At 67.0% G+C, this 22,460-nt stretch overlaps 1 protein-coding gene across 3 annotated transcripts in view; it reads right to left on the bottom strand.

Annotated features, from left to right (window-relative positions):
• Positions 1-22,460, bottom strand: part of VAV2 (vav guanine nucleotide exchange factor 2) — an 86,171-nt gene that overhangs the window by 6,854 nt on the left and 56,857 nt on the right. For all 3 annotated transcript variants that reach the window (XM_037492920.2, XM_037492922.2, XM_037492923.2), the window contains exons 5-24: positions 22,078-22,180; positions 19,476-19,574; positions 17,961-18,029; positions 17,068-17,168; positions 16,049-16,148; positions 15,247-15,342; positions 14,500-14,568; positions 13,514-13,600; positions 12,404-12,489; positions 11,523-11,655; positions 9,772-9,881; positions 9,010-9,111; positions 8,614-8,702; positions 6,525-6,541; positions 6,117-6,138; positions 5,150-5,277; positions 4,095-4,169; positions 3,004-3,056; positions 1,868-1,984; positions 35-122 (exon numbers count right to left, since the gene is read on the bottom strand). In XM_037492920.2, the coding sequence (XP_037348817.1) occupies positions 35-122; positions 1,868-1,984; positions 3,004-3,056; positions 4,095-4,169; positions 5,150-5,277; positions 6,117-6,138; positions 6,525-6,541; positions 8,614-8,702; positions 9,010-9,111; positions 9,772-9,881; positions 11,523-11,655; positions 12,404-12,489; positions 13,514-13,600; positions 14,500-14,568; positions 15,247-15,342; positions 16,049-16,148; positions 17,068-17,168; positions 17,961-18,029; positions 19,476-19,574; positions 22,078-22,180 (1,744 nt within the window). The remainder of the gene's footprint in view (positions 1-34; positions 123-1,867; positions 1,985-3,003; positions 3,057-4,094; positions 4,170-5,149; positions 5,278-6,116; positions 6,139-6,524; positions 6,542-8,613; positions 8,703-9,009; positions 9,112-9,771; positions 9,882-11,522; positions 11,656-12,403; positions 12,490-13,513; positions 13,601-14,499; positions 14,569-15,246; positions 15,343-16,048; positions 16,149-17,067; positions 17,169-17,960; positions 18,030-19,475; positions 19,575-22,077; positions 22,181-22,460) is intronic.

Raw genomic sequence — 22,460 nt, 5'->3', positions numbered from 1 at the left:
GGCCGGGGGAGGCCTGAGCCACGGGGTCACCTACCAAGAGGCTTTCAAACTTCTTGGCCTCCGTGATGTGGATCCAGCTGTCCTTCTCCACCACCTTGATGTGCTTCACCTCATCGTTGAACCTGGGCAGGGCGCACGGGCAGCAGTCACAACGCGGCCACGCTGCCCCCTGCCTCTCGGCCCACGCCCCCTGCCCCTCGGCCCATGCCTCCCTGCGGCTACGCCAGCCAAGCCCCGGCCCCTGCTTATCTGCCTGCCCTGTCTCCCCGTCACTGGAGAGGCCTTCACAGCTCGGGGTGAGGCAGAGTCTGGCCCTGGCCCACCAGGCCCTGGGAAGCGGCTCCTACATGCGTCCTGCCTCTGCACCTTCCGTTCCAGCCGCTGGCTGCCCGGCTCCTCCACAGACATGCCCAGCACAGCCCACCCAGCTGACCCTCTGCGCAGGAGGCCACCCTCCCGCCATGCTCACGACCCGCCCTGTCCTCATGTCTCCAGCTAATCTCCATCCCGGTGCAACCTGAGGGAAGCACGTTCTCCTCAATACTGCCCTCCCCTCACCCCCCACCGGCCTACACCAAAGCCAAAGACATCACGAGAAAGGGTAGTCCCTGGTCCCTCATGGCCACCGACACAGGGCTCAGCGTATCCACACACAGCACCTCTTCCCTACACCCCTGTGCAAGCTGAACATGTGAAAAGACTCGCGTCCCAGGCTAATGGCGAGTTCCTGGAATGCAAGGTTGGTTTGACAGCTGGCCCTCAGTCAGTGGAAAAAGCAGTCGACAAGCAAATGAAAGCTGGCTGGCCGCCTCCACTCCTGTCAGCCCGTGGAAACCTCCGTCCCTCCTGGATTTAAAGAAGCTGTGAAGGTGCTCACCCCACCCCAGCCCCTTGGGGGCAAGGTCGTCAGCTCCCTGGACAGCCCCGCAGACCAGGGCACAGGGGCCATCTGTGAGCTCCGATCAGGCCAGCGACATTTCTGTCCCTCCATTGCATGGCGCTGACCACCAGTCTCTGCCACAGACGTTCCTCCATGCTCTGCACCCCACTCTTCCCCCAAGTTGTCACTGTGGAGGGCCCACCCCCCACTGAGACACCTCACGTGCTCCCGCCACCCGTGGCAGGCACAAGAGCAGGTCCTGTGGACCAGGTGACCGGATCACGCCTAGCTGACCTCTTGCTGGACATTCATCATTGTCTTGTTGGACTTCTTTGTATTTTGCAGCTGTTGCATTTGTTCCAAGGCACCCGTGGGGCCCCTGGCAGTCCACTTGGGGGCTCTCCTAGTTCCGCAGATACTGACCTCTACCACTGCTACCCTGGGGTCCCTCAGCAGCCATTCCACACTGTGGAACCCTGACCTAGGGTCAGGGGGCCAGGGGATGCCCATCTGCAGCTCTCCCCAGTGATTTGGAACAAGGGAGAAGATTCCCGCACACCCAGGCAGGGGCACACACGCACAGGCATGCTGCCCACTGCATATGCTGGGCCCGGGTGTGCACCCTGCTGCTGGGGTGCAGATGCAGAGGAAGCTGGATGCTGGCTGTGTGCCAGGCCCATGCTGTGCCCTAAGGGCTGGGGGCCCCTGCACCCACAGAAAGGTCCTTGTCAGCATCTACTGGTTCTCGTTGCCCACAGCCAGGAGCTCCAGGGCCGAAACACTGCAGATGTCCAGGGCCTGGTCCCGGGCAGCTGGGGCAGGGCCACTGGGCTGGGGTCAAGCCCACCTGTCCTGGGCTGTGGACCCACTGCCGCCCTTGTTGGGTCAGTGCACCCCACAGCTACCTCCAACCCCACGAGCCCAGGACCGGGAGGGGGTGGCTGGGCGCTTCGGAGGGCTCAGCTGAAGCCCCAGGCTGCCACGTACTTGATGCTGATGGCAAAGCGCTCGGCCTCGGCTGGCCGCTCCCGGATCAGGTAGGTCCCGCTGGCGTGGGACTTGAGCAGGTTGTCCGTCTGCTGCCGCTCCATGCTGCCTGCGAACCTACAGCGGGGACAGCCCTTCAGGGGCGGGGAACGAGGCCAGGGCACCCCAGGATGCAGGCTGCTGAGCTGCACCACGGGCAATCAGGAAAACAGCCTGTTCCTAAGGGGTGGCGGGGGGCACAGGTGCAGAGGAGCCTGGGCTGGGACTGCCATGAGCCTCAGGTAAGATGGTGGAGGAGGGACACGGACGCCAGGCCTCAGCCAGTCAAGGGAGGGGTGTTGTGCCCAGAACCCTGGGCCCGCAAGAGGCAGTGTCGTTAGGGCATTTGATCCAATTTCCTTTATAAGATAGTTTCGCTATTTGAAAAGCAGGGATAACTAGAAAGTGGGCAGGCGCGCCCCCTAACTGCAGCCTGCCAGCGTCTGCATGGAAGACTTTCGGGCAGACCAAGCTTCCCCGGCACCCCACTGAAACGCAGCCATCCCGGGCAGTGGGGGCGCCCCTGCCCTATCGGCTCGGAGGCCCCTGTTGTAAGTACTGGGCGGCCCGGCTGGAGTCCACGCTGGCAGGCCCGGCGCCGGCTGGTGCTCCAGCACCAGAAAGCTGCAGGTCTGGTGACCTGCCTCCGACCCGAGCACCGGCGCCTCCAGCTGGGACGGCACCGCTGAGCGGCGAGCCCAGGCGCCAGTCACAAGGGCGCAGGCCCCAGAGCGGCCTCAGGGACGAGCCCCAAGCGGAAAACCCCAAGGCGCTCGGGAAGCGGTTACCCCTCACAAGGAGCTACTGTCCCCAGGGCCATCGCCTTCCTGCAGGCAGCCGGATGGCCAGAGCGTGGGAGCAGGCCCTGAGGCTGACGTGCCCATGACCATGTCACCCAGGCTGAGCCCAGGCAGCCTCGCTGCTCAGTGAGCCCCGAAGGAGGGCCTTGAACACGCCCCCTTATATACCCACGCCATGATGCCCTCATGCAGGACAGGACCCCAAACGTGCCAGCCTGATGCTGCGCTAGGGACGGGGACACGGCGGCCTGGCTCCGGGGGGCCCAGGGGCAGCAGAGGGGGCTGCCCCCCACTCACCACGGGTAGGCCGTGTAGTCGATCTCCCGGGATGGCGGCCGGCTGATGGGCGGCTGGCAGGAGAGAAACCCGGTTAACATCCCCCAGGGGCTGTCCACAGAGGGTCCTGTCGTCAGCGAGCTGACCCTCGGGGCCAGCACCAGCCCCGGGACATCTGGACCAGCTGGGAGCCGCTGGACAGAGCTGCGAGCAACGGGTGGACTCACTGCCCGGGCCCGCTCCGTGGGGCGAACAGTGACTGAGTGGATGGTGAGCAGCGGCCGGCAGGCCGGGAGCCCAGGGACGGGGACAGACGTGCAGGCATTTCTTAGCCATGGCCAGAGCACGCAGGCAGCTGGGGGCCCCACCCCCCAGCCCATACAACCTCGGGGTATCCAGGCGGTGGCCACACACAAGCCAGCCATGCAGTCTCCAGACCCCCGGCCTCCTCAGACCAGGCCACGGAGCCCCAAGCTGTCTCTCCCACCCCGTTCACCACGCAGGTGGGGAAACTGAGGCCCAGGCCCACAGGGTGCTAGAGAGGCACTTCCTCCTCTGCAGGCCGGTCCCTGTCAGCAGAGCCAGAGCAGAGACCTGTGTTCTCACACTGGCTCCACCCCCAGGCCGAGGGGTGTGGGGAGGGGGGTAGAGAGGGTCTGACGGGCGATGGGGATGGGGGCTGCTGGGACGGGACATCTCCTGCTGCTTCTCTGCAAGTTTCATTTGTTCACCTTTAGTGCTTTTTGGGTGGGGGTGAGGGGGGTGGTTCCACTTATTCTAGGCTGACGGCCCCACCCCTTCTGCCCCCCCGCCACTCAGTTCCAGGAGTCCTGCGCCTCCTACACCAGCGGGCCCAGCTAGGACCCCTGACGTCTGGGGCGTCTCCTCCCAGGGGCCGTCCAGTGGTCTGAGAAGACTCAGAGTCCATCCACCGTGGCAGAGACGCCGGGTTCAGGCCTTTAACCCCATGAAGCCACAGCCGGCGGGCAGGGCTTGGAGCAGGAGGCCCCGCCCCTCCAGGCACAGCCGGGTCACCAGTGGCCCCCAAGCCGGAGGACAAGGCTGGGAGCTGGACCCCGGCCCACGCCAGAGCCCCGCGGGGAGGCACTCACCCGTCCATCTGCCGGGCAGGGCTTCACGGACGCGCTGGGGAAGTAGCCCGACTTCCTGGTCTGCACCAGCCGACCCTGGAGGCAGAAAGATGCTCAGGGCCTGCGGGGCGGTGCTGAGGGCGGTGTGCCCGCCTACCCTACGGACAGGGGCAAGACAAGGAGCATCACCTCCCTGCGGGCCTCGCAACCCTTGGGGCAGGCCGTGCGAGGGCGCCCCCACTTCACGGGTGAGAAAGCCGAGCCAGGCACCACCTCTCTGGCCGCCGTCCCCCACCGCAAGGGCACCGGGCCATCCAGGCCCCCCATGGCTATCCCTGCCCCGCTGCCTGGATGACCCCCGCCCTCCAGGCAGGGCTCACGCTAGCAAAGCCACAACACCCCAAAACCGACAGCCCCACCATACCCTGGGAGGGGGGTGGGGGGTCATGTGTGTGGGAGGCTGAAGGGCAGATCTCCTGCACCCCAGAACCTCCAGCCACGCAAAGCCCTGTCTGGGGCACCCCGTGGGTCTGGCGGGGGTGCTGCCCACACAACCTCGCTGGCAGGAGGCGCCCTGGCTCCCTGCTGGCCACGCTCCCAAGGCCAGTGCTGAGCCGACCCCGTGGCCTCGCTCCCTGCTCAGAGCTGGCGGGGTGGGCTCTGAAGGGCTCCGCTTCGGGGCCTCGCAACTGGACAGGGAGTTTCACAGCTCAGGCGCGAGCCATCGTCACGTGGCCTGCGCCCGCCTCCGCCTCCCTGGCCAGGGGGTCTGGGGAGTGCTGGGACCCAGTCACTGTGTAGAGCTTGGGCCTGGCAGCCTCAGCCAGGGCAGGGCAGGGGGAGGTGGCACAGCCTGTTGGGGTCCATGGGGTGCAATCTCAGCAGGGTGGGGACGCCAGGGGCTGTGCTCCTATCACATCAAAGCAAGCACCCCCAGGAGTGCTCGGCTCGGACCCCCAGCGTGCACACCCAGGTGGAACCGAGGCTTTGCTAACTCCTCTCCACCCGGGGCCTCTCCCCAAAGCCCGCCCCGGCCTGGGGTCCAGCCAGGCCCTCGCCCCCGGCCCAGCACCCACCTCCCACCACTGAGACTCGGGGTCGCCTCTCAGGAGCTCGATCACGTCGCCCGTCTGCAAGGTCAGGACCGGCTTCCCGGGGGGGGCGGGGTTACCATGGTAATTCTGGACGGCCACCATCTTGGGACCTGCGGAGGACGGAGCCGTGGGTGACTCTTCCGGCGGCTCCCCTCCCAGTGCTGACCCCTCGGGGGACTGGGCGAGGCCACTGCCAAGCCACAGACACACCGTGTGCCCTGCCCCCCTCCCTGGACTTCCCGAGACGCCACAGCTCCACGTCCCTGAGTGAGCTGCGGACAGAAGCAGCATCCCTGGCCCGGCCTGGACTCACGGGGCTCTGACCGCCCTCCTGCCCGAGACCAGGGGGCGCAGCAGTGGAGGGCTGTGCCTCCCCTGGGAGAGAGACCGGGGCCAGCAAGGCCCAGCAACTCCCAAGGCCATTCAGCTGATCAGGGCAGCCTAGGGCTGAAAGAGGGGAGCCTGCTGGGACCCCCAGAGCCTGCAGGCCAGTCCTAGGGGAACCCAGGCTGCCTCCGGGGGCCCACACATGCCAGGCCAGCTCCCAACGGGGTCCCGCCACACAGGGGCTGTTCGCGCTGCTTTTCAAGACGAGGTACAGGTTTAGCGCAGCTGGGGCTGGGCCCGGGCAGGCCGCCGCACCCCTGAACTTTCCGCAGCTGGCTCCTGTGCCTCAGCGCCAGGCGGGCAGTGACGGCGCAGGCCGGGGATGGCCTCTGCTCGGGGTCTCCGGGCTGCAGCTCGGTGCTCGTCCCGGGCAGGGAGGACTCTGCCCGCAGCCTGGGCCGTGTCATCACAAGTGTCTGGCACCTGGGGCCAGGGATGGCGCAGGCTCTGGGGCCAGGAGCCAGGACTGGCGGGGGCAGTGAGGAGGGCATCAGGCCCAGGCTGGGCTCCCAGGGGCACCACGTGGATGGCAGCGGGGAGGGCCCGGGTCCCGCAGACTCACCTGGTCCCGCTCCGGAGGCGTCCTGCAGGACAAGGACAGACAGTGATGAGGGGGCAGCACGAGAGGCTGCCCAGGCCAACACGCCCTGCTCCCCACGCCCCAGGCAGCAGGTCCGGGCAGGAATTGGGGAGGAGGGGCCGGACACCCACAGGCATTTGGGACACTTTCCCATCAGACCCCCAGTACCATTCACTAGGTGCCCTCCACCTCCACAGCCTGGGGCATCCACCCACCCCCCGGGATGCCCAACTCCTCCAGGAAGCCCACCCTGGCCACCCCGCCCCGAGCCTGGGCTCTGTTGTCCCCATCTGGGGCGTGCTGGTGCCGGCCCCGTCCCCCACACAAGGCCGGGCGGGCACACCAGCTGAGTGGGGGCAGGGGCAGGAGTAAGCCGTTTGGGGAACTCACCACGTCTGCGGGAGAGCCTGTAAGGGAAACACGGGAGGTGTGACGGGGGACGCCGGCCCGCTCCCGGCCCACCCACCCGCGCAGGAGCCGGCCTGGTCAGGGCGGGCTGCAGTTTTGGACACTCCAGCACGCAAGCCTCTCGCCACCCCGACGGCCAGTTCTGCCCCGGGGTTCCCGGGCCAGGAGGCAGGCTCTCCTGCATGGGCCCCTCCCCCAGCGGCACGGAAGGGAGCTGCCCACGGTTGATTAGTGACGCCTGCCACGGGCGGGCGAGAGGGAGCGTGGGCACGGGAGCCGCCACCACGCCAGCCGGGCTTAGACACACGGCTGTGGCCGCTGAAGGACGCGGCGCCTGGGACGGCCCAGGGGGAGGGCCCAGGTCCAGGCTGGCCCCAGCCAGCTGCCGCCACACCGGGGCCACCACAGCCAACCGTGGCCGACGTGACCCCACACGTCGCCCGGAGATGGCTGCAGACGGCTCAGAGGGAGCAGCTGGCGGGACGGACGTCACGGCGGGACGGGGGCCGGTCCCGGCTGCGAGGCTTTGCCTGGGCCAGGGCGTCCCGGGGAGGAGCCGCATCTCTCCGGGCCAGCTGGGCCCAGGCCACCCCTGAGCCCTCAGCCTGGGCAGCCACTGCGCCAGGCGGAGCCCAGCCAAGGGAGGGACAGCGCCAACGGGAAAGCGCCGCGGAGCCGGGACAGTAACATGGGACCCACGGGGCTGGCGGGACAGGGAGAGGCCCGGGACAACCTCGGCCTCAAGAGCCACGAGACGCCCGTCTGCCGAGGCCCCGGCAGATCACGACGAAAGCAACCCCCGAGGAGCCGGGCGCGGGGCGCTGGCGGGGGGCAGCGTCCCCCTGCCCCGTTCCTCACTACATCTCCCGCGGTCTCTGTGACAGGCACGAATTTCCTAAGCGGGGGGCGACGCAGGGAGTTTATTTACTTTTTTTTTAAAGAGCAGGTATATTGATTTTATCTTTAATCTTCTTTTTTGCATAGAACTGGGGTGCAGGCCAGAGATGCGGGGAGAGAGAGGATTCACCAGAGACAGCGTGGGGAGCAGAGCAGGAGGACCTACTGAACACACTGCTGAGGGGAGCAGCGGGGGACAGGCGGGGTCTGCTGCGCCCTGCGGGCAGCTCCCTGGCCGGGGGCGACCTCAAGCCGTGGTGGTGCGCGCCCGAGACTAAGTCCTAGGCCACAGCGAGGCCTGGGGAGTTTATTTTAAAGAAAGGAACACGTGAAAATAAATATAACAAAATATCGCTCTGGGGATTTCTTGGCGAGTTTACGGGATGGGGTCTGCTACTCTATTTCTTCTGCTCGGTTTTTCCTCCCTCCGACCCCCACGGCGGGCGCGTCACCGGGAGACTCGGGCGTGGGCGCAGCTCGAGGCCCGGCGGCCACCAGGGGGCGGTGCGCACGCGTCCCTGCGGACTCGGCCAGGCCTGAGCGGCCTGCAGGACGCTCTCTGGGCAGCAGGAGGCCGGGAGGCAGGGCCCCAGGCCGTCAGGCGAGACCTGCTGCATGGCAGCCTGACCCCAGCTCTGAGCGGGGGTACGGCCGGGCGGGACACAGGCTCCTGGGGCCAGCCCGGAGGTTAAAGGCAACGGCCGCAGCCAGGGGCCCAGGGGTCGACGAGTGCAGCCGGCCGGGGCGAGCCCGGGCCCCGAGACACTGACCTCCCCCAGGACACCACGGGACAGTGCCATCTCAGGGGCACACGGAGGGTCGGGCTGCCCCCCTGGCGCACGTGGCCCTGGCGCCTTCAGGATGAAAACCCGGGGTCATCTTAGACCCACCCCAAGGCATCCCTGTCTGTGGCGGCTCAGAACCTTCCAGAACTCACGCAATGCCCCTCCAGTGGGAAGATCGGACGGGTGCTGATTCTCGGGCCACCTCAGAACGCTTGTGCCCACTCGGGGCAGGGAGCAGGCGTCCTCCCGCTCCGAGCCTCAGGGGAACGCCCTGCCCACCCATGAAGTCGCTGAGGCGGGCCAGGGCCAGGAGGTGGGAAAGAGCAGTTGCAGCCTCAAGACCCGAGACAGGGAGCCCGGCGGGGCCTGAGACGCTTGGGGGTACTCACTGATCTTGCAGGGAGGCGTCACTTCCAGACATTCCTTGTGTGCCCCGACACCACACTTGGTGCACAGGTAACCCTGGTAGAAGGTGCCCCTGGCGGCAGAGAGGGCAGGTGGTGAGCACAACCTCGGCAGGGCCCAGGGCCACGGGACGGGCCCCTCAAAGCCTGGGGCCCCGCTCAGAAGCCGGGCCCAGCTCCGCCCTGGAACAGCCTCGCCTGGCACTGCCACCCCACACAGGAGCCCCAGGCACTCCCAGGATGGCCATGCCCTGCTGCCTGCCCACACACCCAGCAGGTCGGGAATGCCCATGACGGCTCCTCCCCAGTCCTTGGGACCCCGCACCAGGCTGGGGCTGGGGGTGCCAGGGGCCAAGGGGGGCGGTGCAAGGCCCGGCCCACCTGAGGAACATCCGACAGGCTTTGCAGCTGGCGGTCTTGTCGAACGAGTGCATCTGGAAGCTGTGGTGGTTGGCGTTGGCTTTGTCCGGCTTGATGTTCGACCTGGGTGCAGGGAGAGCCGGTCCCCTGAGCCACTCCAGCGGCAGGCGTGCGGCCAGCAGGATGCCACTGCAGGAGCCACTGCAGGGTGTGGGCCGCACGGGCCCACAGCCTGGCTCTGCCAGGACACCCCGGCCAGACTAGGGGGTCAACTCCCCTAGGAAGCTCAGGGGCCCCGACAGTCTGGATGATTTGGAGCATCCCGGTATCCCAAGTAGACTCAAGGGGGCCCAAAGCCCTGGGCAAACTTGGGGAGGCCCCACTCCCTGCCGCGGGCGGGACCCAGGTGCCCACGCTCAGGACCCCACCACACGGGCCCACGAGGCCTGATGCATCGGGGGTCCCCACATGTGGGGACTTTGCAAAAGCAGCCCTGTAGTGTTGATGGGAGGAGCAGGCAGCAGGCCCCAAGAATCTGGGCAGCCCTGAGCCCCAGGCACCGCTGTGACCACTGTGGCTCTGCCAGGCAGGAGTGGACTCAGCTGCGGGGGCAGCAAGAGCCGTGGAACGGGGTGGCCGAAAAAGGGCCCTGCCAGAGGGCCGGGAGACAGCCACGGTGCCCCTGGGGCCAGTGGGACGGCCGCAGTCTCAGGCGTGGGGAGCACCCTGCGAGGGCGCAGCCCCGGGCCGCATCCACCCAGCGCGGGCGCGGCCTGCACTCACATGGCCATCTCGAACTGCTCCATCCACTTCCGCTTCATGTCCTCCGTCTTGCAGAAGAGCTGGAAGCCCTGCTTCCCTTGCAGGTGGATGAGGTAGAAGCCGTAGGACCACTGCAGGGGGGCAAGGTGCTGACTGGCCGCACGGGGCATGCCAGGGGCACATGCGTGTGGGTACACGTGTGCCCCTGCTCCGCACATGCATGTGGGTACTCGTGTGCCCCTGTCCTGCACATGTGTGGAGGTACCTACGCTGGTGTCGGCTCACACGTGTGTGGATACGTGTGTGCCCCTGCTCTGCACACGTGTGTGGGTACCTGCACTGGTGTTGGCTCACAGGCGTGTGGGTGCACGTGCGCTCACTGTACCAGCTTTGCACATGTGTGTGTACAGCCTCTAGCGTGTGACTCACAAGCATCTGTGTCTGAGTGTGCACACAAGTGGGTGTGTGCGTGTGTGCACCGCTCTAGCAAGAAGTCCCGGGTCCCCTCCCCCTCCCCTTGGGCGGGTCCCCAGGGAGCAAGGGTTCAGGGGCCACCCAGCCCGTCCACGCCCCCGGCGCACCCACTTTCACTTCCTAAATATGAGGCTAAAAAAATTCACTCTCAAGCGAGCCCATGGGGGTGGGGAGGCTTGGGAAGGGAGGGGCCTGGGGCGCCTCGACTCCCTCGACGCCCACCCTCGGGGCTCCCAGAGGAGCGCGGCAGTTCGGAAGGCGTGCGCCCCTGTGCCAAGAGAGACGGGGGAGACACGGGAGGGCTGGGGCAGAGCGGGAGGCAAAGCCACCCACCCAGGCCTTCACCCCAGAACGGGGTGATGGGGCCGGAGCTTACCATTTTCCCATGAGACTAGGAAGCATAAGGAAGAGAAAAGGGACTGGTCAGTAAGAGGCCCGGCCAGCCCTGCACTGGGGGCCACGGCCCGGGACACTGGCCGCTGCTGGCTGCCCGGGGGTGGGAACCAGGACGACAGCCTCGTTCCCGGAGAGGAAGGGCGGGGGGCCTGGGAGGGGTTCAGCTCACTGTTCCAGGGGCTCTGTAGCTTCTCTGTACACAGGGTTAGGCAAATCACCCCCCAAAGCTCCCCCAGGTGGACCAGCGTCCCACACTGTAAACTCAGGTGCAGAAACTGGGGTTTTTAACATTGGCTCTGACCACCATGCCGGCCCCGGGCAGAAGGCTCTGCAGAAGCCAAACTGAACCAGGTGTGGCAAACTGCCCACGGCCACCACCACACCCAGCAGCCACGGCCCGTCCCCAGATGCGCCCCCACCCCCTCCACAGCTGGCCCTGCCCATGGACACGACCCTGACCCCAAGGCCATGGCCCCACCCCCACAGACAAGGCCCCGCCCATCCACTGTGGTCCCAGCCACAGCCACAGCCTCCTCCTGGCTGGACATCGGTCTCACAGGTCATAGCCAGGCCCCCACTGACCCCTCGAGGGTGAGGCCACACAGGGAGAAGGCCTGCCTGCTGCAGGGGGCCGGGCAGGCTAGAGCCGGGCAGCCAAGGGCTAACTCCCAGGCTCGCAGAGTCCTCAAGGGAGGACTCCCCAGAGAGGCGGGGTCACCCCACGGAGGCTGGCTCGGCACAAGTCACAGTGACAGAGGGCGACGGACAGGGAAGCCCATCCCACAGAGAGCAGGCGGCAGGGCTGGCCAGCACCGAGTCCACACCAGCGGCCCCTTCCTCGAGGCCACCCCTTGACCCCACCTCAGCCCTCGCCCATGGCGGCTGTGGCCCCGCTGCCCCACCTTCTTGATGTCCTTGTTGTTCATGGGGTCGTCGGTCATCTTGTGGAACAGCAGCTCGATGATCTCCTTCAGCTCGTAGCTGTAGCCCCTCCTCTTGCAGACGATGACCACTTTGTCAAACAGGAACAAGTACCTGGCCCCACAGCGGCCAGGGGCCGTCAGCATGGGGCGCTTCTGCGTCCAAGGCGCACACTGTCCTCCAAGGCCACGGGGCAGCCATGGGTGTTTGGGGTGGCAGCCAGAGGGCTGAGTCCCCAAGCCCGTCACCTGCTGTCCCACATTCCCGCCCCCCTGCCTGGCTCACTCTGTCCCCTCAGCCAGGTCTCGGCCACTCCAATACACCTCCTCCAGGAAGCCCTCCTGGGCTCCGGGCCCCTGGCTCGAGGCTCATGGGGACTCCCCAAGCCCAAGCACTGGCCCCTGGGGGTCACTGCCTATTCACCTGCCCACCCCCTACTAGACTGGGAGCCCCGTGAGGACAGGACCCACATCTGCTGGGACTGCAGCCCCTGCCCTGCACACAGTAGGTGCACACAGACTCAAGCCAGCTCATCTGGAGCCTGGGCTCCCACCCTATGCAGCTGTTCCACAAAGAGTCTGGACCCTCTCTCCGCATGCCACAGCGCTGAGCTCGCGGGCCGGGCCTCTGGTGGCTCCCCAGCCTGGCCCAGTGCTGGCCACGGACAGGACAGCCCGGCCACTGGCTGACGTGGCTCACAGACGCTCTCCCAGAGAAGGAAGGAAGCAATTAACAGAACAACACAAGGCCGGAGGGCAGTGGCTCTTTCCACAGGAAGGCCCTGTTTCCAGACCCGCGGCGGCAGTGCCCAGCCAGGAGCCTGGATACCCCCGCGCCACCAGCCTGGCCGCCGCCCACTCACCTGTCTTGCTTGGTGTGGTTGACTATGGACCGGACTTTCAGTTCCCCGTCGATCTTGGGCCTCCCAAACTCCTCCAGTTTTACTTGCTGGGGAAGAGGGAAAGGCCCTGAGCCCTGTGCCAACCAGGGGAGCCCCCACTGCCCGCGCACCCCACCCCAACGGGCAGCGGGCACACGCCCATGGTGGGGGTGGGGGAGGAAGCCAGAGTGCCTGGGGCTCCTGGGGGGGGGGGGGGGGGGAGCCGGGGTAGCTCTAGCCCTGCAGGCTCCCGGCCCTGCCCCCGCCCGCCAGCGCTGCGGGACAAGGGGCGATTGACGGCCCGGGCCAGGCTAACAGGCCGCGCTTGTGTGCAGCCCAGCAGGGACCTGGCGGCCAAGTCAGACGTCCCGCCCCAAGAAACCCGCCCCAGAGAACAAGCGGCGCTTGTCAGGGGCGCCGAGTGGCCGCAGAGCCCCTCGCTGGGGCCCTAGAAAGACATTTTCCTCCTCTGCGTGGCTCCGCTCCCCGACGGAAGAGCCTTACGCAGGGGGAAAAGCTCAAGAAAACCCCAACGCCTGGGTCTCCCTGGCAAAGAAGCCAGGTCTGCATCCGCGGCGGGCACCCCACGCGTCAGTGATGAGTGGGGACCCCGGCCGACCCCCAGCACAGCACCCCGTCTGCCCGTCTCCGGCAGGGGTGAGCGGCGGCCAGCAGGCCTGGGGGTCCTGCAGCCGGGTTTCCCGGTCATCCCTGGGGGTGCTAGCGGGCAGTGCCGGGGGCAGCCCCACAGCCGGGGAGACGCAGCCCCGGTGTCAGCAGGGCGGCTCTCCAGGGGACAGCGGGGAGCAGGGCGGGGCCAGGGGTCCACGCAGAAGGAGCTTCGTGCCAGCAGCCCCCTCCCCTCCTGAGGCCAGGCAGCGGGGCGCCACACCGCCCCCCACCCGGGCCTAGCCCCGCAGCCAGCAGGCTGCCCTCGTGCCCAGGGCACGAGCCCGGGTGGGCTGCAAGGCATGGACACCGACAAGCAGGGAGAGGGGAGCCAGCCCGGAGCCGCCCTCGGGGCAGCAGGGCCAGCCTGCGGGCGGCCAGACCTGGCCAGGGCGGTGGCGCGAGTTGGGGGCCGCCACGCACCAGGTTGTCGATGGAGCTCTGGAACTCGCTGATCTTCTTGAGGGTCTCCTTGTCCCGCTTAACTTCATTTATATACATCGCCAAGTCCTTGGAAAAAACAAGGACGGGGGATGAGCAGCCCCTGCTGGGCGGGCTTGAGGGTCCACCCCACCCCGCAGGCCCAGGGCTCCCCAAAGCCCCTCTGTGTCCCCAGGGGTGGCCAGGGTAGGGGTGAGAATCGTCTCTTCCACTTGACAAGGGAGGAAACGGAGGCAGGGAGGCAAAGCCAGCCTAAAGCTGCACCCCAGTGAGCTGGGAGCCCCAAACTCCGCTGGAGTTCTTCTGGGTTAGACTGGAAGAAACCGGGTCCCTAAGCCTGGGTCCACCAGCATCTCAGCTCTGGGGGGTGGGCACCCCACAGACTTGATGACCCCACACTGCTGGCTGGGCCTGTCCACACACCGCAGCCCTCCTGCTGGCCACCAGGGGGCAGTGCCCACTGCTGTCTGCTTGTAAAGTCGCAGATTTTGGGGGCTCCAGAGAAGCCTTAGCCTTGCAGGTGGCATGACATGGAACCCCCACCCCCCAGAGGCCAGCCCTTGGCCGGGATCCCCAAGCCAGGCCGAGGTGGGAGCCAGTCCCAGCCTCCACTCTGGAGCCTCTGCCTGTTCCTACAGGAGCCCACCCACCGGGCAGGCAGGAAACCCCAAGGCTGCCGGTGGTGGAACAGGCCACAGGTGCTACAGGAGGTGCCCCAAGAAGACACCAGGCCTGGAGGGCTGTTCGGGGACAGCCAGTGGCAGGGACTCCCGGGGGGCCAGCTGGCCTGCAGCTCCCCCCGCCACCCACAGTGCTGCTGGGTGGGTGTCACCCCTGCCCTGCCACAGTGCTGCTGGATGAGTGATCCCAGGGCCAGGCCTGCCAGAGAGCCCAATTCAAGTTGAAGAACTCCATGCAACAAGCCTCACGCTGGCCCAGCTGTGCTCTGCCTCAGTTTACCCACCCACCTGCATGGCTTCCAGTGCTTCTTTGAGCTGCTGCTTCTCGGGCCGGTCAGCAGAATGGCTCAGAAGTTCCTGGGGGTGGGCAAGAGGGGACATGTGTCTCTCCTTGGGGGTACCAGCCTCTGCCCTTGTCCCCAGCTGGCATGGGGGTGCACACAGAGAGGGACAGAGGTGCCCCCTGCCTGCCCAGGCTCTGGTTCCAGATTTAGGCCCAGGAGACCGACAGCAGGCCCTCTTCCAGGCCACCCCCACTTCACGGCAGGGACATCCCCAAATCATGTGGCTGATGGGAGATGCGCGGGGGGACACAAAGAAATGTGCTGAGCTAGCAGGACCGGCTGACTCACTAGAGGCCCCCAGGGCACCTGGGAGAAACCAGCCCCTCCCCAGGTCTGTCTGCCTGATTTCCCTTTCTACCATGGCCACCAAGAAGCTCAGAGGTTTACGTGATCAACCGCAGGTGCTCCCGGGGCCTGGAGGACCTCAGCTTTTCTATGTCAGGTTTCCACATCTTGTAACTGATTTTAATGTGTTCCTTTGTATGACATAATATAGAGAGAGAGCCCGACATTGCACACGCGCGTGCATGCACACACACACACAAATCACGTACACACCGAGCAGTCACGGCCTAAGCGGGTTCGTCGCTTGTTGGCTCACATCTCACCCTCACTCATCTAGGGGCTCCGTTCCGGTCCCCTGGAGGGCACCTGGCCTAATCAAAACCCGGGGTCCGGGCCCGGGCCTCACCTTCAGGAGGAGGTGGTACTTCAGCACCCTCTGCATGGGGACCACCAGCAGGTCCTGCAGCTTGAACTTGCCGTCCTGGACCTTCAGGGTGCATTCCTGGGGTGTCGGGGGCCAGTCAGTGGGAGCACCCCACCCAGGCACCGGAGGCCAACCCCATGCCCAGGCCAGGGGGAGGCCAAGCTCTGAACCAGGGCCCGGGGGCCTGGCCTCCAGTCCGGCTCCCCGAACTGGGCAGTGGCTCCCGGGGTGGGCAGGCTTGGGTCCTCAGTGACCACGAGAAGACTCGGGTTCTGAGTGGGCCTGGACTGGCTCCTCCTGAGCTGGCCAGAGACCCGCAGGGATCCAGCTCCTAGGAGGCAGCTCCCCTCTGGTAGCTCGGACACTTGGGGATACCCTGCATCTCCAAGGGCACACCCGCCTCAGCACTGCTGGGGCAAAGGGACCTGCACAGGATTCACTCTGGAGGCCTAACAACATGGGGTCCCTGCCCCAAGGGAGCAGCCTGGCGCCCCAACAAGGGACATGAGGACGGGGCCTGGAGGGGGCTCATGTGGGAATAAGAGCCTGGGGTGCGAAGGGGAGAAGGGGGGCTCCATGGCTCCTGCTACCCGGGGACCCTGGGGCATCCACATAGGCCAGAACCAGGGTGACTCAGCACCCAGAGGCACCCCCGCGCAACAAAATCCAAAGGGGAAAAACCATCCACTGAAACATCTACAAAAACGCCCTGTCCCGACCTCCCCACAACAGGGGCCACGGGCTGCCACCTCGGGGACCCCCAGCTGGCAGGGCTGCCCGTCACCTCGACTTTCTGTCTGAAATCCTCCCGGCTGGCAAGGAGCTGGTTCAGCGTGGTCTGGGCGTGCTCCATGCGGCTGCAGTACTCCCCGTAGATCAGGAGCCTGGGGGTGCGCGGGGGGCTCAGCCGGGCCGGGCACCCCAGCCATGAGCACCCGGCCCCACCGCCTCCCGTGCTCGGGCCTGGCCCTCCCAGTGCTGCTTCCTCCCCCTTCCAGAGCCACCACCAGGCTAGGAGGAGGGGCCCCAAATGTTGGGAAGAAGGGGTACCCCACTGCTCCCCTGGCCCAAGGAGGTTCCCCACCGAGCTTCTACTCCAGGGCATGGCCAGGGTCAGGACATGGCGCTCACCCCTACCCCACCCCTAAAGAGGCAAAGCAGAGAGGAGGGCGCTGCCCACAGGGGGCAGACACCAGGCCCGTCGAGGCACCAGCTACAAGGGCTGCAGCCGCTGGTGGGGAGGCTGGGCCTGGTCCCCAGTGCCGAGTCAGGACCCCTCCTGCCTGGATCCAGGCAGCTCGGACGCCTCAGAGGGCTCAAGCTGGCCTCAGAGCCTCTCTGTCCTGTGGACGCCAGGCATCCTGGGCAGGGCCGGGAGCCCAGCACCCCTGCAAGCCCAGTGGCCCAGAGGACAGGGGCTGGGACCCATGGCCCCTCGCTGGCTGGCCCCACGCAGGGAGGTGCCCTGGGGCCTGGCTCAGCCACAGCCTCCTGCCTGCACACCCCACCCCCTCCCAAAGGCCCGCACAGGGCGGGGCTCTGCCCCTGGTGCAGCGCTGCTGGGGCAGACGCACCGGGTGCCCCTTCCGGGCCTGGTTCCTGCAGGCACAATGCTGAGCCCCAGGCGCGGGTAGACGGGCCCGCAAGGCTCCTCCCATCCGGAGTTGGGCGCCCCCAGGTGACGGTAGGGCGGGTGCTGTTTCCTCAGTTTCCAAGGGAGGACGGGCCCCGAGGACACAGCAAGACCCCGCCTGGGAGCTGCCCGCTGCCCAGCCCCAGGCAGCCACGAGGCCAGCCACTCACCTTTCCTTGAAGTCGAGGAAGACCTTGGCCAGAGTGCCGCCGCCCGCCATCATGGCCACGTCGATGGCCCTCAGGAAGCTGTGGTGCACCTTGATGAGCTCCTGGCACAGAGGCCACGGGGGCACGTCAGGCCCCGCCCTCGCGGCACGTGGGTCTCCCCTCCCCAGGACCCTCATGACGACGGCTGCGCTCCCGCAGGTGACAGACACAGCTGTGGGGGTGCACGTTCATCCCCCGCGACCATGATAGCCCCTGACATGGTGCCAGGAAGGGCCGAGGGCAGGGCCCAGGGCATCCCGGCGACCCTCCCCGGTGAGCAGGGCACAGGGGCTCCCTGCAGCCCAGGGACACGGGCCAGGGGCTGCTGACTCCAGCCCTGTGCGCCTCATCCTGCAGAGGTGTCTCCCCACTTTTCAGAGCAGGCAGGGACCAGCGGGCAGCAGCCAGGGCTCCCCCAGTACCCCTATCCTGACTCCCTTCTGTTCCTGGTCATTTGTCCACTGCATACAGCCCCAGCTGGGGCAGTCCCTGTGCCCAGCACCCACCCAGTGGTGGCCCAGGGGCTGGCAAGCATCACACCAGCTCTCAGCACCCCAGTGGCAGGGTTAAGCGGGAAGCAGGGGACAGCATCCGGGGAGCCCATCACCCCACCCGGACCCTCCGGCAATGCCAGGTGATCTGCCGCGGCCCGCCTGCCCGAGTCCCTCCACGGAGCAGGGGGGCTTGCTTCAACCCTCGCCCCCGGGGGTGCGTGTCTGAGCCACACCTGCCAGCAGCCGGCAGCCCTACGGCCAGAGTCAGCGGCACTGGCAGGGACGAGGCTCTCCGGACCACGGGGCGCCGGCCGAGCAGGAGGCAGGACCCAGGCGCCGTGGCGGGGCGGGAACCCTCACCTCCAGGTTGATGAAGATGGCCGCCATTTCCGCTGGGCTCAGCACCAACCTCAGGGGGCCCATGTAGTTCTGGAAGAGAGGACCCCTCGCTGCACCCCAGCCTGCAGGATGCCGCCACCACGGGGGCCCCAAAAGCCCCGCCAAGGCCCAGGGTCGACGCATGGCGCCCTGGGGCGGCTGCACAGGCCTGGCACATGGGGTGTCCAGTGCATCCTGCAGAATGTGGGATTCTGGGGAGACCCGGCAGGACAAGGGCAGCACAGCGGGCACTGCATGGAGCCACTGCACGCGCCACAGGACTGAGCTGCAGCTGCCACCGCTGTCTGGGACTTTTCAGGGGTGAGGCTGGGAGGCAGGTGTGGGCCACACCCAAAGGGACACCCGCGGTCAGCGAGCAGCCCATGGCTCCACCTACATGTGGACTCCTGAGCCTGCGCCAAGGGGTGATCTCCAGCCCGAGCCCTCCAGCCCCAGCCTGTCTTGGAGGCCCCCGCAGGGCCGACCACCAGGCCAACCCCTCCCTGCCCCTTCCTCCCCCGGGTCCCGGCCGGCAGCCCAGTGTGTCTGTGTCCGAGCCCGAGACCTCTCCTAGGCCACCAGACCTCTCCTAGGCCACCCGTGGAGCAGGAGACCCCTGCTGGCGAACAAGCCCTGGAGGCTGGATGTGGCAGCTCAGCCGCCCGCTCAGGAGATGCTGGCACTGGCCTCCCCGCGACTCGGCTCCCCTCCGGTGACAACGGCCGGGGAGGGTTATCGGCAGGATCACCCCAAGGCCGCTGCACACGCCACATCGGCCGAGCACACCCTCTCAGCCCGTGCGCTGCGCCCAGGGGGGTGGGGAGGGGAGCCCCTCACTGACACCCGTGTGGCCAGCAGGGCACGGGGCCATGGGAGGCTCCGGGGAGACCTGCAGGGCTCTGGGGAGCTGCTCCCCGGAAAACAATGCTGGTGGCTTTTCCCCAGCGAGCACTGGCAGTGGCCTGAGGAATGGCCCCGAGCTGCTGCCCACAGGAGGCCGGGTGAGGTGGGCGGGACAGAAGATGGCCAGCCACTCGGGGGGCAGAGGCCTGCCCAGGGGACTGACTCATCACACAGCCCCCCACAGCTGCTAGCCCATTTCTCAGAGGAGGAAGTGCAGTGCCTGCCCAGGTGAGAGTCCAGGAGGCGCTCAGGCGCGGGCGAGAGGGCGCACAGGAGGCGCTCAGCTCCAGGTAAAAGCGCATCCAGGATGCTCATGTGCTCCGGGGCAGAAGCCGTCACCAGCACAGCTGATGTGGAGCAGGGGCAGAGACCAGCCAGGCCAGGCCGCGTGGCGCTGGGGGCAGAGGGCCGGGGTGACGGCGCTGGACAAGGACCAACCCAGCAGGGCCCGCAGCCAGGGTGGGGCAGAGGCAGAGCGCAAGGGCTGCAGAGGGAAGGTGAGGGCGCCTCCTCCTGGGGAGGGACCTGACGGAGAGCACCCGCCCGCCCCACCGCCCGCCCTGCCGGAGTCTGGCCCGCTGGCCGCTGGCCCACCTTCTCGATGTCCTCCAGGGTGCGGTAGTACTTGGCCTCGGTCTCCTGGATCTCGAGCAGGCAGCAGCTCCTCTTGTCATCCTCCGTCATGCCCATTTTCTAGAGAGAGGGCGGGTGTAAGGCAGGGCCCACCCGGCCACTGCCTGCTGACGTGGGGCCTGGCCACGGGGCCTGGGGACGCTGAGTGTACAGTGGCGGGGGCAGATGGAGAAGGAGGGGACCAACACCTCCCGCCCCCCTCTGTAGAGGAAAAAACTTGAGGCCTGGTGATAAGGGAGAGAGGCACAGAGGTTTCTAGAACCCAGGCTCCCGAGTCTCAGTCTTCAGCAGACCAGGGTGAAGCCTTCAGCAGGCCCCTCCCAGCACACACAGCTGGTGTCACTTGCTTAAAGTGCCTACTGTGTGCAGACTGTCTGGGAGGCAGGGGAGAGCGTGCCCAGACCCTCAGGACCCTTATCTGTCCACCAATATGTCAGCCAGCAAGTGCCTGGGAGACAGACACCAAGCATGGCCCGGGCAGGCCTCCCCGAGTGTCCACCACCTCTGCCCAGGGCCAGGGGGCAGCTGCCGGCCTGCGGGGAAGGTGGCCCTGACCATGAGCTTGTGAAGCCATGGGGAAGCGGCAGCAGTGGGCACTATTCTGACGCTCTCCTGAAGTCTTAGGCTGAGCAAGCCCCTTCCGGGGTGTGTGCCCAGCATTGCTGCCAGGGTCACCGAGGCCCAAGGTGTGAGCACATGCCCAGGGGCCAGGCTCAGCAGAGCCCCACTGCCCAGCCAGGGCTGCACACTTACTCTCGGGGCTCGTGGAGAGGGTGAGGAGCCATGACCCCCTAAATGTGTAAATGAGGCGCCCAGCCCTGGGGACAGGCTCCCCCGCTTTTGCAGAGGTCTGACTCTGCCCCAAAAGGCAGAGCGGGACGGGCTGGCGGGACTTCCCGGGCCTCCCCGCTAGCACTCACCTGCAGGTATCTAATCTGGAGAGCATGGGAGGGAACACAGAACAGTTAGCAGTGTCAGCCCTGTCGCTTCCAGCCGTGCTGGGGCAGTCAGGGCACTCGTTCGCACTGGCCAGCAGCCTCGAGACCACCCTGCGGCCCTCTGCCCGCATCAGCCGGGCCAGAGCTGCTCCATCTCCCCCAGCCGGCTCCAGCGGCCCCGCCTGTCCCGGCCTCTTCCCTTGGCCACATCACCACCCGCTACCTCCACTCCGACTGTTCCCGCAGAGCCACCCCGACAGGGAGGGAATAAACCAGATGGCCCGGCAGGAGGCAGACCCGCCGGCCAGAGTGGACAGGACAGCTGTGAGGCCAGTGCCAGGCGCCAGGATGCCAGCAGAGTGGGGCTCCCGGGCTCTGTGTGCAGCCCAGCTCCTGGCCTGCGCGCTTCAGGACCAGGGACAGCGGCGGGCCCTGGAGTGGCCAGGGCGGGGGCGGGGGGCGGCGGCGGGGGTGTCTCTCCAGCTTTATGGCCCAGGAGCATCGCCTGGAGAAGCACCAGCCCCTGCCCCAGGAAGCCTCAGGACGGTCCAGTTTCCAAAGGGTCTGCTGGCAAACCCAGCCACCAGCTTCCAGGCCAGCCCCGGGGAGGCTCAGCGGGATCCCAGGAGCCAGGCCGGGGCTCGTCCTCCCACCAAAGGCCGCCCTGGGAAGCTAGAAGGGAGCTGCTCGGGAGGAGCCTGGCCGGACCTGGACCACACCCTGCTGGAAGCCAGAGCCCTGCTCGACGCAGGGGGCACCCCCAAGCCTCTCGGAGACACAGTGAGAAGGCCGTTCCTAAGAGCAGGTGGGGGGCGGTGCCGGCAGAGGGGCAGGTGCCATCCGCATGGGAAAGGCTCTTGGGAAGGCCTGCAGGACCTGCCCCCCCAGATTTTTAGCTTGTCCACCACCAGCTGGTGCTCCTGTCTGGAGGGGAACACGGAAGCCTGCTTGTAGAGCACCCCCACCTCGGCTGCGAGAGCAAACAGCACCGGAAGCCACCACAGCCAAGGGGCATCTCGGTCACCCCAGGGCCTGGAGGCCCAGGAGGCTGTGGCCGCCTCCCCATCCCTCATCCCAGCCTGGCAGGACCCCCTCCTTCTGCATAGCAGCTGCTGTCAATAAACTCGCTGCAGCAAAGTGGCAGCCAAGAGATTATTAGCCAATGCCAGCTTGGAAATAAATAACCTCGCCACAAAAAAGACACACAGCTGGCTAATGGAGACCATGTTGGTCCCCTCGCTCTGCATAAAGGGGCAGGACGCCGCCTGCAGCGTGGGGCTGGCACCCAAGGGCCTTTCAAGGCTCCCTGCGCAGGCAGGTCGGGGAGCCTGGGGGCCCTCTGGAGAAGGCCATGGAACACGACCCGGAGGGCCCAACAGCAGCCGTGTGGCCGCCGGTCTCCCCGGCCATTTGGGAGGGAGGATGGGAGCATGCACACGGGCCGCAGAGGGGTCACCAGGACACGCCCAGAGGAGACCCATGGGCGCCGGGAAGGACCAGCGCATACCCCTGGGCCCTCTCCTCCGGACCAGTGCCTCTTGGTGGCGCAGATGGCTCAGGGGTTTCAAAGAAAGGGCCAGGGCCCTACCAAGGAGAAGGCCAGGGGTGCAGGGCTGGGGGCTCACCATGGGCTGCTGCATCTCCACCTTGATGATGTCCTCGTACACGTCGTCACCCTCATCCTCGCACGGGACGCAGTCATAGATGTCCTCCCCCAGGTCGTGCTCGCTGCACCGGAAGGTGGGTCAGAAGGCATGGGGGGGAGGGGGTCCAGCCACCCCGAACTGGGGTGCAGAGCAAGCCCGCCAGGGGACGCATGCAGGGACCCCCACCTCCCCTCTGGGCTGCAGCCCCTCCCAGGGCTGTGTGGGGAGGTCACCCCCTGCTCTGGCCACGCGATTGAGCTCTGACCCCAGCCCTCCAGCAGGCGCTGGATGCTCGCCGGGGCGGGAGTGACGCCCGGCTTGGCGGGGTTCTTGGTGGACAGCACGGCCTAGCTCTGGGCCTG

Source organism: Talpa occidentalis, unplaced genomic scaffold (genome assembly GCF_014898055.3).
Source record: "Talpa occidentalis isolate TD23 unplaced genomic scaffold, MPIMG_talOcc4v2.1 talOcc4.7, whole genome shotgun sequence".
Taxonomy (NCBI): domain Eukaryota; kingdom Metazoa; phylum Chordata; class Mammalia; order Eulipotyphla; family Talpidae; genus Talpa; species Talpa occidentalis.
Note: the sequence above shows the minus strand (reverse complement) of the source record. Positions and strands in the feature narration are given on the sequence as shown.